The following is a 13,032-nucleotide window of genomic DNA, read 5'->3' as shown; positions in this document are numbered from 1 at the left end:
TTTACTTTTACTACGGGCAAATGTAACACGTATACTAACGTACGTATCTATATATTTATCTGTCTACGATTACGAGTCTGTAAAAATAACGTATCGGCGCCAGAACCTTATTATGCAAAGTCTCTCATTTTCTTTTTATTAGTACGATGCGAGTAGGCGTTGAAAAAGTCGAAGATACGGGGAATTAGATTCTTTTTTCCTCGTTTTCATTCTTTTTCTTCCTCTCGTCGTCCCCGTCGACGAGGTGCGCGTTTTTAATAGTGATCTCATACGATCATCGTCCTTCGTCGTAAGTTTTAGAAATCGTTGATAAATTACGGTTAAAGAGGGGAAAAGATCGAAGAGCAAACTTTGAGATCCCACGTCATTAGGAAGACTCAAAGAAGAAGTTGGTTTCGTGGTTCGAATGAAACTCACCGAGTCACGAAGACTCCTCGTGGCCGTGGTCTCGAAATTAAAGCTAATCATATAATAAATAAACGAACGACCGTAGGAGTTGCGTCGCTCGAGGAATTCCGCGTTGGCATGATTTCTAACCGTGTGTTCTCCGTTACATATTCGTTCTCTTTCCGACTCTCGAATAATTTTCTTTAAAGTCTACCGTAATTATGTAGGATTTTTAAGTAAAACGACATTGTAAGAAAAGGATTCGGGTTAAAGAAAAATTTGTTGAATGATTATTATTTAACTCTCTACGTTGTATCAACGTTAGTCGTCTGGATCTATTACATCGAGACACCATATATAGAGAAGAGCCGTATAATTAGCCACGTCACGGTGAAGTTTATTACTCTTTGCATTCTAATCCGCCATTATTGTACTCGTCTCTTTGCTACCTTTCCTTCTTATGATACTCGATCGTGCATCGATTGTCCGACCTCGAGGTAGAAAAGGAAGAATACGAAGAAAATGAAGAGAGTATACCTCCCAGCGATCCCACGCTCCACGTACGTTACAAGTTCATCTCCGCCTCCTCTATCCAATTGCACCCGTACATAATGCACGAAGGATCGATATGCACGACCAAATCGAATCGACCTTAATACCATTCATTTCCATTTCTTTACTGATTCTCCTTTACATACATATGCAACACTAGCTATACATTTAACCGTCATAAAACAACAACCCAAAGAAAAATATTTCGCAATTACAGTACCATTCCTAACGTAAAAATGAGAGATCGAAATAAAAGAATGCAATCTCATGCTCCTTGCGTTAGTCCAGTCGAATACGCGCGTGTCTATCGGGTTGCATTTCAAAAGGCGCATTTTCAACCCTCGACAATTTCTCCAAGTTACGATCATCTATCGGATAATTTAAAAATGTTCCTTCCACCTAATCGGTTCTTAAAAAATAACAACGAACTAGCCTTCGCGAACAAACAAGGACAATGTACGAGTTAATAATTAATCGATATTTTCCGATTAAAAAATCCACTAGGAAGAATCAGTTAAAAATCTTCAAGACAAATGTAGTATAAAAGTCGTACCAAGAACGAATATTCTTTGAACATATTCTCTTCTTCTTCTTCTTCTTCTTCTTCTTCTTCTTCTTCTTCTTCTTCTTCTTCTTCTTCTTGGATCTTCCTCCTTCCTGAAAGCTGGCGCGATGACGGCGTGTGCCCGCGGGGGCGTTCGGTCGTGGATCGCGTGCACGAGCTGTGTTTCTCTCTGCAGGTGGAGGAGACCTGGAAGGAAGAGCTGTTAGGGTCCTGAGACTTTACCACGACTTTCTCTATCTCTCTCTCTCTCTCCCTCTCTCTCTCTCTTTCCTCTTTCATCTACTCATTCTCTCCCTCCCCTTCTCTTTCTCCCTCTTTCCGAAAAAGCCCAAGGGGCAAGTCCTGATGGAAGAGTGCCGGCCAGCAACGCGGGTGTGCGACTTAAACGTGGGCGGATCTGGATGCGCCTCGGGTGTTTCTCACCCGCATACCTGCCCTACGTACCTATTCTCCCTTTCACTGCTTCTCGTTTTCCTTTTCTTCTTTCTCTCCTTGCTTCTCTCGAAGGCAATGTACCCTTCTCGCTGTACTAACGAGCACCAGATCTTCCTACGTATTAAAGAAATTTATTGCGAAAATCGTTATACGAATTTACATCTGCAGTACTTACGAATCGCATTTCTTATTTTCTCTGTTATCTTTACGAGCGTCCATCGCATTTTACGATTCGATCCTGGATTTAATTATTTTCAAAAAGAATGAACGCCGACGTTGGACGAACACTGCTAAAAGATGGAAATAATTGTAGCGGTCGTGTTTACTCCTGGACCATCTTCCATCGATCACAAAAATGGGGTAAAAGGAAGAAGGAGAAAAGAGGTACAAAGGTACACCGTTTTTCGACACGAACGAAGAAGGGCTATCGGCGCATTCCCCGGAAATTACCGTCTAGAAAGAGGCTCCGTTTACATGCTCGTGTCTCGAAATCGAAATCGAAGAAGACGAAGAAGAAGAAAAAGGAGAAGTAGAAAACGATGAAGATGAAGAAGAAGGAGAAAAAGAAAACGATGAAAATGAAGAAGAAGAAGAAGAAGAAGAAGACGATGAAGACGACGACGAAGAAGAAGGAGAAGAAGAGGACCGTTCGGAAGCAAGAACGTTTCGTTCGTTGCCCGGAGGATGTTCCCATGAATCGGGGGCGGCTGCTATAAGTAAACTGCTGCCGAGAGAGATGCTTTTCGATGCGTTAGACCCTCCGACATTTTTCTTCGACCATTCTTTTCGCTCCTCCGCCATCAGCACCTTTCTCTTACTCGAGGATACTTTGAACATGGATGCGTGTCTTCTTCTTTTACTCTCAAACACGTTATTAGGAGAACCCTTTAATAAACCGTCGAGACTTCGTCTTCTTCTTCTCCTCCTACTTCTTCTTCGTCTTCTTCCTCTTCTTCTTCTGCTTCTTCTTCTTCTTCTTCTTCTTCTTCTTCTTCTTCTTCTTCTTCTTCTTCTTCTTCTTCTTCTTTCGATTCTAGTTTCCGACATTTTTTTGCCGATGGTGCGTCGTCATGCTCTCTCGTCCATCCTTCTCGATTCTTTCCTTCCCATTCCATTTCCATTTAAACACGATTCGTTTGAAATCGAGTTACGAACGATGCAATAAAAGCTACTTCGTAAGTCGTAGGCGATAATCACCATCGAATTCACGTTTCAAAGCAAAACTTGTCCGTTTTTTTTCATGCTCGTTCACGTCAGGCCGTCATTATATGCCGTAATTTCCCGATGGCGACAACCGCCCGCAGAGTTAATTACACCTTACTCGTTGCACAATGTCTGTATTCTTATTCCGCACTCGACGTTTTGCACCTTTATGTTCTCAAGATCGTGGAACACAGTATAAATAGAAAAGAAACAAAAGAAAAAATAAATAAATTAAGTCAAGTCGTCGTTATGGCAGTCGTTGTCGCGTCGTCGTTCACGTCGACTACGCCGAGAAAATGGCGTGCCGCGAAAGGTTTTGCGTTTTGTTCGCGCGTTCGCGAACATTGTGCGATCAATTCGCGAACGTAAGAATCAGGGAAGAACAAGAATAAGGAGGTCGCTTGAACCTTCCAGCTTCTGCGAATTTTCCTTTTTTCCTTCTTTTTACACGTTCGTTCTGTACCTCGACCTTATGGTTTTCCATTTATGTTTCGTGTTTCTTGCTCGAATAAAGCGCGTAAGAAGTACGATTTTCCACGACTTTTGTTTTCCTTTTTGCATCTCTTCTTTCTTTTCTTCGAGTGCAACGACGAATAAAACTCTAGATCGTTGCAGTATTATAAAAAAGGAAAAGAAACGCGAGAAATAATCCATACGGTCCGATGCGGTAGAAAGATCAATAAGAAAGAACGTATAACGTTAGACGTCGCTTTCCATATTGCCTCGCTCTTTATCTCTTTTCACCTTCGTTGTCTCATCCGCGAACGAGGAGACTGCGTCTAACATTCTGTGAATTTGAGTATTAGGTTCGCAGAGATATAAGAAAGTTCGTGGTGATACGTCGATCTTCGCGTGAGATCCAAGCTAGAGTCTGATCGGATGGACAGGGAAACAGGACGTTTCTCGATTCATTGTCGATGATATACGTTTTTCGAGACAAGAGCTTGGAACACGGAGTACGTGTGGTATCGACGAAAAGCATTTCCGACAATCATCGAGCCTCGTAGCAAGCCTGGAAAGATAGCATCCGGATTATCATGCACGTGCATGTTGACAAAAGAAGTTTAGCTTGTAAAGCTGATTAAACCTTAGTTAATCACAAGGTAACAGGATAGTATGAGACTCGACGAAGCGGCAGTAGTCGATCGCGAGAGGTAACCGACGCATGCATTCCTTCTTCGCGTGTCTGTTAGCCGGACGAAAGTTTCTTCGAGCGGGCGGTCCCGCGCGGCAAATTCGAGCCAACTCTCGCTCCTTTAACTTCCTGCTATCCGCGTAATCTCGACATAGCAACTGAATTCAGTACTGCAATCCGCAAATTCCAGACATTCCTATGATATCGTCTCGATACCGAACAGAACGGATTTTTCATCTCTCGACTCTCCTCACTCGTCTTTCGCCCGTCTAATGTTTTTCCTTATTTTCCTATTTCTATTTCTCTATTTCTATTTCTCTATTTCTATTTTTCTATTTCTTTCAACTCAAGGAAGATACTACATTGTTTCATTCGAGACATTTTCTTAATACGTCCTCGTGAAATCGTCCGTATTCGTGGGAATAACGATACTACGTGACACGCGTGACGTACGAAATTTATTGTATTTCTCTATGTAAATTTACGCATTTAGAAAATATATATTTTACGAGAAGCTCGTGGACTCTCGATCACGATGAAATAATTAAACGCGGATGTTATGAGAGAGTAGCAATCTAATTACGACGGAGCACCGCTATCCGCGATTCGATAGATCTCTCACTTCTTTCTTTTTCTTTTTATAATTCTCTTATCTTATCGTAATTTCTACGTTAGTAAAACGCTAACGATGATGATTCGTCGTTGGAAAAATACAAATAAATTGGAAATCTTTTCCAAAAATAATTTGTAGGAATGAACGTACAATATGTATATATTATAAATACACGCTAGATACAGATGTAACGTACGTATATAGATGTAAAAATATAAATCCAACGAGCCTAGATAAATAATTGTCATGTTAAAAAATTGATACCACGATGTTTTCCGGTGGAAACGCTAAATGATTCAACAGCGTCGAGTTTCGACGGACGTCTAAGCGTCACCGATAAGTAGTAATAAATTCGTGCGTCTCGCGCGAGAGAGTGAAGTAAGGAACGGGATACAGAGAGGCGGTCGGGGTGGGGGGAACACGTGGGAGGGGCCGTGGTGGGGGAAAGCAGCAGGGTGGGGCGTAACGCGTGATCTCTAAGGCGCGCGATATCAGTGTGTAGACGGCGGGCGAAGAAGTAGGAGGGAGGAGTTATCGGTCGGTCGGTCGGTCGGTCGGTCGGTCGGCCATCGTTTAGCTTCTCGGATTTCTATTCTCCTGGCACATCGGTGGAGCGCCGCAGCGCCACGCGTCACGGCGAGCACCACCGCAACGCAGGGCGCCCCTACGCCGGACACCGCGACGCACTTGCGCCACGTCTTCTTCGTTGTAACCTCCTCTCTCTTCTCCACCTCCTGCTCAGTCGTCTGCGGAAGGATAGACGCTAAACCCAGGAATACGAGAAACGAGGATGCACGAAGCGATTACATAAAAGAGACCTGAATATATTTCAAATTTCAAAGCACGAAGAAACTTCATTGTTTACTATGTTAAATTCCTTCGTTATAGCTAAACTATCGAACGCTTAAATTGATAATACCAGCGCCACTACTCGTTCGCTTTTAGAAATACTATCGTAGTCTTTGTTATCCGTCGATAACGTATCATCCGATGGAATCGTATCTACTTACGAAAGCTAACAGATATCGTCCTTATCGACGCTCTCGTAACCTTCCATAGAATCCTATCTCTTGATCGTAAAAACATTTCTTTTCCTCCTGAATAAATATTTCGTCGAATAATCTTTTTACGTCGAAAATTTGTCTCTGTATTTGTCGTTACTTTGTACATATTTTTACATGGCAATGTGTCATGATAATAATAATCGATAACTATTACGTCTCGCGATATCATATTGTACTTAACAATGTTTCCAACTTTATTTTGATTCGTTGAAAGTCATAACGCGTTTACGTTCGTCATGAAAAACAATACATCGGGTATATGTACAAGGGTATTTTTTGTTTACTTCTCTATTTAGTTGCGACGTGTTTGCTCGTGATAATAGTCAGTCGATAGATTGAGATTCTTTGGAAATGTGTGATTCTATACGATTATAACGATATTACGAAAGTGATTTATTGGTCAACGGTTCTCTGTTTTCTGCGTCAACATCGTTCTCTAAATTTTTCATCTTCTTATCGAAACTATTGACTTCCGGAAAATTCCACTTTTGTAATTTTCCTGTACCAAGGAATGCGAAAGCCAAAGCGCCTATACAGTAAGTAGCCGCGAGAATCCAAAAAATTATTCTCCAACGTTCAAACGTTTGATTTTGATAGGTAATCGAACCAACCATGAAGCTACTCAGAAAGCCACCAAACGAGCTAACCGTATTGGCTATGCCAAATATTGTTCCGGAAAAATTGGGTGCAATGTCAAGACCGTTTCCGAGATAGCCCGCTGTCACTCCACCGTTTATCGTCAAAGCAACGGTAAAAATTGCCACGGACATCGTAGGATCGCGACCAAGGTATGCTTGTACGATCATAAGTAATCCCGGGCTCATCACGGCTGAAACATTATTTCTGAATATTGGCTACGTATATATGTATGCGTGTATTTTGTATATATATATATATTTTTTATATATTTGATAGATTTGTATATTCGATAGATATGTCCATACATACGTATACACACACACACGTATATATGTGTGTATATATGTATATACGTATATATCTGGAACAACGAAAACTTAAATATGAAACAAATAACAAAAAACAAAAAATATATCAATATCGAGTACATACCGAAAGTTGTGAAAATTTTTCGAATAGCAGTAACCGAAAGTTTGTTCGTACGACGAAGATAATCGGCCAACGTTGAAGTCGTTAAAGCAAAAATGTATTTTCCGAGATAAGGCAATGAAGATAACATCCCGTTCTGTAAAAAATATTAGAACGATAAAAACGTTTAAAATTATTTTTCGTTACTTGTAAATACGTTTCGTTGTATTCGTATTGACCGATTTGACTTACCTCTTTGATGTTAAAATTTAGTATATATTTCATATAAGTAGGTAGTTGATTAACAACCGTGAAGTATCCAAATACACTGCATCCGTGTGTTATCAGGATCGCCCAAACGGGAAGCGAGGTGAAAATTGATTTCCATGGTACCGGAAAATGCTAATCGTACAAGGTGAAGTCTAGATATAACGTTACGAAAAATGCAAGGTCTCTTTTTATCGCATAAAAAGAAAAGAGAAAATAAATGTTGAAAAGAATTGATATTGTGTATGACAGTTACATACATTATAATTCCGTTGTAGTTAAAAAGAAAAAAAAAAAAAAGAAAAAAAAATAGATAGAAACAGAAAAAAAAAAAAAGATTTTAAAAGTGTGTCACGCCTGACGTTAAACGTGAAATTAGTCGAATGATCGATTGCTCGTAAATAAGCACGATTAAGAGAAGGAAGCTCTTTTAATTTTGTTAGGATGGACCGAGTCGATTTGATTAAACGCGCAAAGATCTATTTTCTCTTTTTTTTCTATCTCTTTCTTTCTTTCTTTATATACCTTGGTGGACGAGGTAGTTCCTATGGATTCTTCGATGTAGTTTCGTTCCTCGATGGAGATGCGTGGGTGTTGCGAGGGTGAATCGTAGATGAAATAGAACCATGCTATGCTCCACGTCAATCCGACTATTCCCGTTACGTAGAAGACAGATTCCCATCCGAGAGAGGCAATGAGAAAACCGCAAATAGGCAACGTGATCGCCGCACCCAACGAGGATGCTACGGGAAATAAATTGAATTATTTCGTTTTTCGATACTTTTTTTTTTCTTTTCTCAGCATCGATATAAACATAAACTGAAATTTACCCATCATATTGGAAACGAATTTGCTACGTTCGGTCGGTGGAATCCATCGGGCAGTCATCGGTTGAATAGCGGGCCACGTGGCACCCTTAATTATAAAATCAGACGATTAAAAATACATATACATATATATATATATATATATATATATATATATGATTGTCGTAGAAAGTCGTATATCATAAACAATATCTACCAGCATAAAACCAAGAGCAATTCGAAGTACAGCGACTGCGACATATCCGAATTTCGCGAAAAGTGGCGTGAGAAGAGTGATACCACTGGACACCAACATACTATAGCCAAAGACTCTTTTAGTTCCAACAATTTCAGCCAATCTACCTCCAGGTATTTCCGTACAGATGTAACCCCAATAGAAACTTCCAAGAATCAGATTGATCTCATATTCGTTCCACGGATACCTGGTTTGCTCCAACTCCTCCTATGAAAGGAATCGATCGATCATTTTTTTTTGTCCGCTTGTACACTCTCAGATTTCTTTCTTTGAAATAGAAAAATATATCATAGCAGAAGAAATCGAGAAAATAACGTACATGTCGAGTTGTCAACGTCGAAGTAAAAGTCGATCCGTTTATCGGCTCATTCCCAGTTAGCATTGTGGTCTTAGCAGTCTCAATCATCAAACTGCTATTATCAATTGGAATGATTTCGTGGGAATAATTGGAATGTGAATGCTTATTAGACGGCATTACCATTGATACGATGGCAATCGTCAGATTAACACGTAGCATATAGTTCAACATGAAACCAAGTATCACCATAATGTTTAACACCTGCAGGCAAGTTAGTCGATCTGAAAATCCGATAATTAATTGACTGTTATTGATCATCGGAGAAAAATATTTCTCGAAAGTAAACGACTTTACAGAATATTAAATATTCAAAGAATTCGTGCGTAACAAAGTTGTGTGTATAGAGGCATCTGTGGATTTTTTCGATGACGCTTTTTCTAACGCTATCGACCCATCTATCAAGTTTAAATATTTAATTCGATAGCTATTCGATCGAAACGTGATCGTCGGTGGTCTAAATTTGTAAACCGTTTAGAAATTCGACGGAGACGAATGATTTATTTTTTGAAACTCGCGCAAGTCTTAAGATCCAATGATTATTTATGTCTAATGATAAGCCCCAGAAGTTTATGTTTAGCAGTCTTTAACGATTAATAAGGTTATTATTGGTGTCAAGTTATAATCGAATAAAACTTTTATTACAAAAGCGTCAATTTGCACCTTTCGTTAGATCAATCAAATCTAATCTATAGATATTTAAATGCATTACACTTTAGGATATTTATTTAGCGAGAATAGGACGAAGCGAAAAAATCATTTCAATTAATTTATTTTCTGGAAGAACAGGTTGCATCGAGATTACGTATACCTTTAGATTATGCGATAGGAGAAGACAGGAAATCATCGACAACCGATGACAAACGCGCGTTAGTATGGATCAAAGTCTCTAAGAAATTTTTACGTAACGTAATCGCACCTACACGCGTATGCACGTTACGCTCGTTGTGCATACATTTTTTCATTAGCAATTGCATTTTCATTTTCGTTCGAGACCGTGAACGAACAAACCAAAATAGAAGTTTTCTCCGTAAAACGAGAACGAAAGCAACTCGATTTGGTGACCTTTTCATCTTTTCGCGTTGAACTTTGAACTCTCTCGTCGGAGAAACTGATCTTTCGAAATCGAAAAAGGGGAGAATCGAAACGTTCGATATGGCATTTGGAAACGTGAGTAGTTGAAATAAATCTTAACAGGTCGTAGGCAAAGTTATTTTTCTAGTTTCTATCTGACTTTTTGATCGTTAATTATGAAGAATGGAAGATCTATTTCTTTAAATGTCTCTATAAAAATTTGTATATAATAGGAACTTTAAAGATATCAAAACACTAACTCGTCGTATCAAACATCTTTTTTCTTTCGAAAGATAGGTAAACGATGGTTATCAAATCGGTATTACGCAAACGATCGACGTAATACTGCAATTTTCTTCTTTGTTTACGGATACGATTTATAGGATTCATCGATCGCGAGAGATCATTATCGGATCCGTGATTTGCGTCGTTACAACGTAACGGATTGAAAGAGGATTAGAAGAGGATTAGAAGAGAATTAGAAGAAGATATCGGATTCTCTCTAGAATTCAATTAGGATCATTGTTTAAATCTCATCGATCGACTTTAATAACGTTCGTTTCATGAGTCATGAGGAGGAAGAGAAGGAAGAGGGGGCAGGGAAGCTGGATCAACGAAACACGATACGAGTCCTCTTTATCTGTATTACGTCTATTAAGTGTCATGACAAAACGGTGTATTAGACATTGAATAACAGGAGGAGAGGAGAAAAGGGTAGGCCGGATGTCCATGAACGTTAAACGAACTTATCAACCTGCCTATTTCGTTCTCGTTTCGCGTGTTAGTTCACGCAAGGGAATCTATTACTTATCATACCCATGTATGTGTGTGTGTGTGTGTGTGTGTGTGTGTGTGTGCGTGCGTGCGTGCGTGCGTGTACGCGCGCGCGTGTGTGTATCCTTCGTGCGATAATACAGTTAAAAGCGCGTACAATATTAGATCTAGTTGTGATTCGAAGCTTCACCCTTTTCACTTAACATATCACTCGTTATCTACAAACAAGATTGTATTCTTCTTTTCCTTTGTTCTCTTTTTTCTTTATATTTATTTGTTTCTTTGTTTGTTGTGTTTACCACGATTGGTAGTTTCACAACGCGTAACAACGCGTTTTATCAAGACTGTAAATAAGTTTTACGTTTTCGATCGTATTTCGAAATTATTATATATAGAACTCGTTCTCCAATTTAATTGCATACCGAGTTAAAAGATACGAAATGTATATTTCTTTTCTTTACAATTAGTTTATTCCTAATTATTCATATTCTTTTTCTAACGTTTTTCTTGAAGAGATTTTTCGTTAAGCCTTAGAATAATATCGATTAAAAACCAAGGAAAAATTCTTTAAAAGAAAAGATATTGAAACGTTAATTCGTACGTTTCGGGTATTTAGAGAAGAACGAATATAGTAACTACCTATGCAACAACCTTCACCTAGAACTTGGGCTCTTTCGTGTTTTCCAACATCTATTTGCATTTTCTTCGTTGTCGACGAAATACAAAAAGAAGACAACCGAAATAGAAACTGACGTCAGAGATTTGAAAACAAAGTGTCAGCGTATAAACTAATGCGTGGAGACCCCGTCGTCTAACGTCAGACATGCGTTAATTCGGGTCGTGCTATTAAAGATCGTGATAATCTCTCTTTATCTAACGCTCGAGCAACTCGAATGCGTAGAACTACGCCTTCTATTTTTTTCTCTTTTTCTTCTTCTTCTTCTTCTTCTTCTTCTTCATCCTCCTCCTCCTCACGCTCTCGCATTATTCATCGTGATTGTCGGTATTGCACATCTGGCTTCCGTACAATTTTTTCTTTCAATAAGATATTTTGTAAAATTCCACTTGAGGAACGAGTTCGATGAACCATGCTAGAATTTCCAATGGAAAATTCGTGGTTGATTCGTCTCTTACATTAATTTTAAGGCCATACGAAAAAATATGGTATCAACCAACGTCTGTACGTTAAACGCGATAAAATAAATTTCTGGTTGTAATAGAACTTTGTTATGATCGTTTTTTTCGTGCCACGCGCGATGCTTTACTCCAATAGGCCTATAATCATTATACAATTAGACGCGACAGTGAGGTTAAAGTACTGCTTGACAATACAGACGGTATGTTTTACAATTAATGATGTTTACATTTCAAAATAGGTGCGACCATAAATGTAAAATAAAAAGATAAGAATCAAAAAGAAAAAGAAAAAAAAAATGGAGAAAGAAAAAGAAACATAATCGATTACTTACCCATTATACTACGATCGCAAGCCATTGTCCTCTTTTTCCTACGCGTTATCACAGTGTAATCTCTAAAACAAGATCTCCTTTATATCCTTGGAAATTTTAAAATATTGCAGAATCGGTGGGAGAAAAAAAAACGGAATAATTTTCGAACGGGCGCGAGATGCTCGTTAACAAATTCTTGGCTATACGAACTGAAGTCTCGTGTGATGGTCACTTCGATAAGATATAAAAACAAGAAAAAAAAAAGAAAGAAACAGATTCAATCCAAAGAAACTGATCCACACGAAACTTTGGGAGAATCACTGGCAAGAGAATCGGTTTGCTCTACTCGCTTGGTCGTCACTGTTTGCCAAAAGTTCTTTTTCTGCGTCTGAGACCGACCAAATCTTCTCTTTCTCTCTCTCTCTCCCTCTCCCCCGCGCTCTCTCTCTCTCTCTCTCTCTCTCTCTCTCTCTCTCTCTCGCTCTCTTTCTCAGACAAAGACGCCGCACATAGACGTATGCAAGAAAGAACGAACTCTCTCTTTCGAAAAGAAGAAGCTCAGACCGCGACTCGTTGCCGTTTGCCGGCGTTAGTTGCGACCGATACGATTTCGTAAAGGTTTTCCTTCTTTTTCACCTCCTCTTTCCTCGTTTCATCTTTCTCTTTCTCCTCCCCTATTATTCCTCTTCGTCATCGTGTCGTCGCGTTGCATCGTTTATGTCGTAACGAAGTGTATACATACTACGAAATGGAGAGGGGCACGACTCTGGCGTCATCACTAAATGGCTTTTATTTATTTCCATCATATTGGATGCCTGTATAGATATATCTACTTACGTAGCTATACTTGGGAAAGCGTCAGTGATCTTCAAACTCTCGTCATTGGAGTCCACGGGCAAAAGTCTCTTTCGATTTATCATCTTTATTTTCGTATCTAACAGTTTTAGCTATTTATATTATTTTTTATTACGATCAATTCCTCCGACGTAATAACAAGACGAAAAAATTATAACGCGAGAGAAAGATACAGCAAATTATCTGTAAGAAAGTA

The 13,032-nt window shown here is 39.2% G+C and overlaps 1 protein-coding gene and 1 long non-coding RNA gene across 3 annotated transcripts; both read right to left on the bottom strand.

Annotated features, from left to right (window-relative positions):
* Window positions 1-1,556: 1,556 nt before the first annotated feature.
* Window positions 1,557-2,483, bottom strand: LOC122634183. The gene is made up of 3 exons (XR_006328322.1): window positions 2,115-2,483; window positions 1,788-2,053; window positions 1,557-1,690 (listed from the first exon to the last, which is right to left on the bottom strand). It is a non-coding gene; the product is annotated as an uncharacterized LOC122634183 (long non-coding RNA).
* A 3,210-nt stretch (window positions 2,484-5,693) lies between these two features.
* On the bottom strand, window positions 5,694-12,611 carry LOC122634164 (putative inorganic phosphate cotransporter). Of its 2 annotated transcripts, XM_043822819.1 has the most exons (9): window positions 12,003-12,611; window positions 11,173-11,624; window positions 8,650-8,909; window positions 8,292-8,537; window positions 8,099-8,183; window positions 7,794-8,011; window positions 7,254-7,403; window positions 7,026-7,158; window positions 5,694-6,783 (listed from the first exon to the last, which is right to left on the bottom strand). In XM_043822819.1, the coding sequence occupies exons 2-9, from the start codon at window positions 11,231-11,233 to the stop codon at window positions 6,335-6,337; spliced, it is 1,602 nt and encodes a 533-aa protein (XP_043678754.1). In that variant the 5' UTR covers window positions 11,234-11,624; window positions 12,003-12,611; the 3' UTR covers window positions 5,694-6,334. The 2 variants fall into 2 exon arrangements, with proteins under 2 accessions (XP_043678754.1, XP_043678763.1); XM_043822828.1 differs by lacking the exon at window positions 11,173-11,624 and having other exon boundaries at window positions 12,003-12,609.
* Window positions 12,612-13,032: the final 421 nt, after the last annotated feature.

This window comes from Vespula pensylvanica, chromosome 1, assembly GCF_014466175.1.
Source record: "Vespula pensylvanica isolate Volc-1 chromosome 1, ASM1446617v1, whole genome shotgun sequence".
NCBI lineage: Eukaryota > Metazoa > Arthropoda > Insecta > Hymenoptera > Vespidae > Vespula > Vespula pensylvanica.
Note: the sequence above shows the minus strand (reverse complement) of the source record. Positions and strands in the feature narration are given on the sequence as shown.

Excerpts from the sequence above, each read along its gene's own strand:
- LOC122634164 (XM_043822819.1), bottom strand. The coding sequence starts at position 11,233 with ATGCAAATAGATGTTGGAAAACACGAAAGAGCCCAAGTTCTAGGTGAA. Across the intron at positions 8,538-8,649 it reads CGACGTTGACAACTCGACAT|GAGGAGTTGGAGCAAACCAG; the intron begins GTACGTTATTTT and ends TTCCTTTCATAG. Across the intron at positions 8,012-8,098 it reads ATTCGTTTCCAATATGATGG|CATCCTCGTTGGGTGCGGCG; the intron begins GTAAATTTCAGT and ends TATTTCCCGTAG.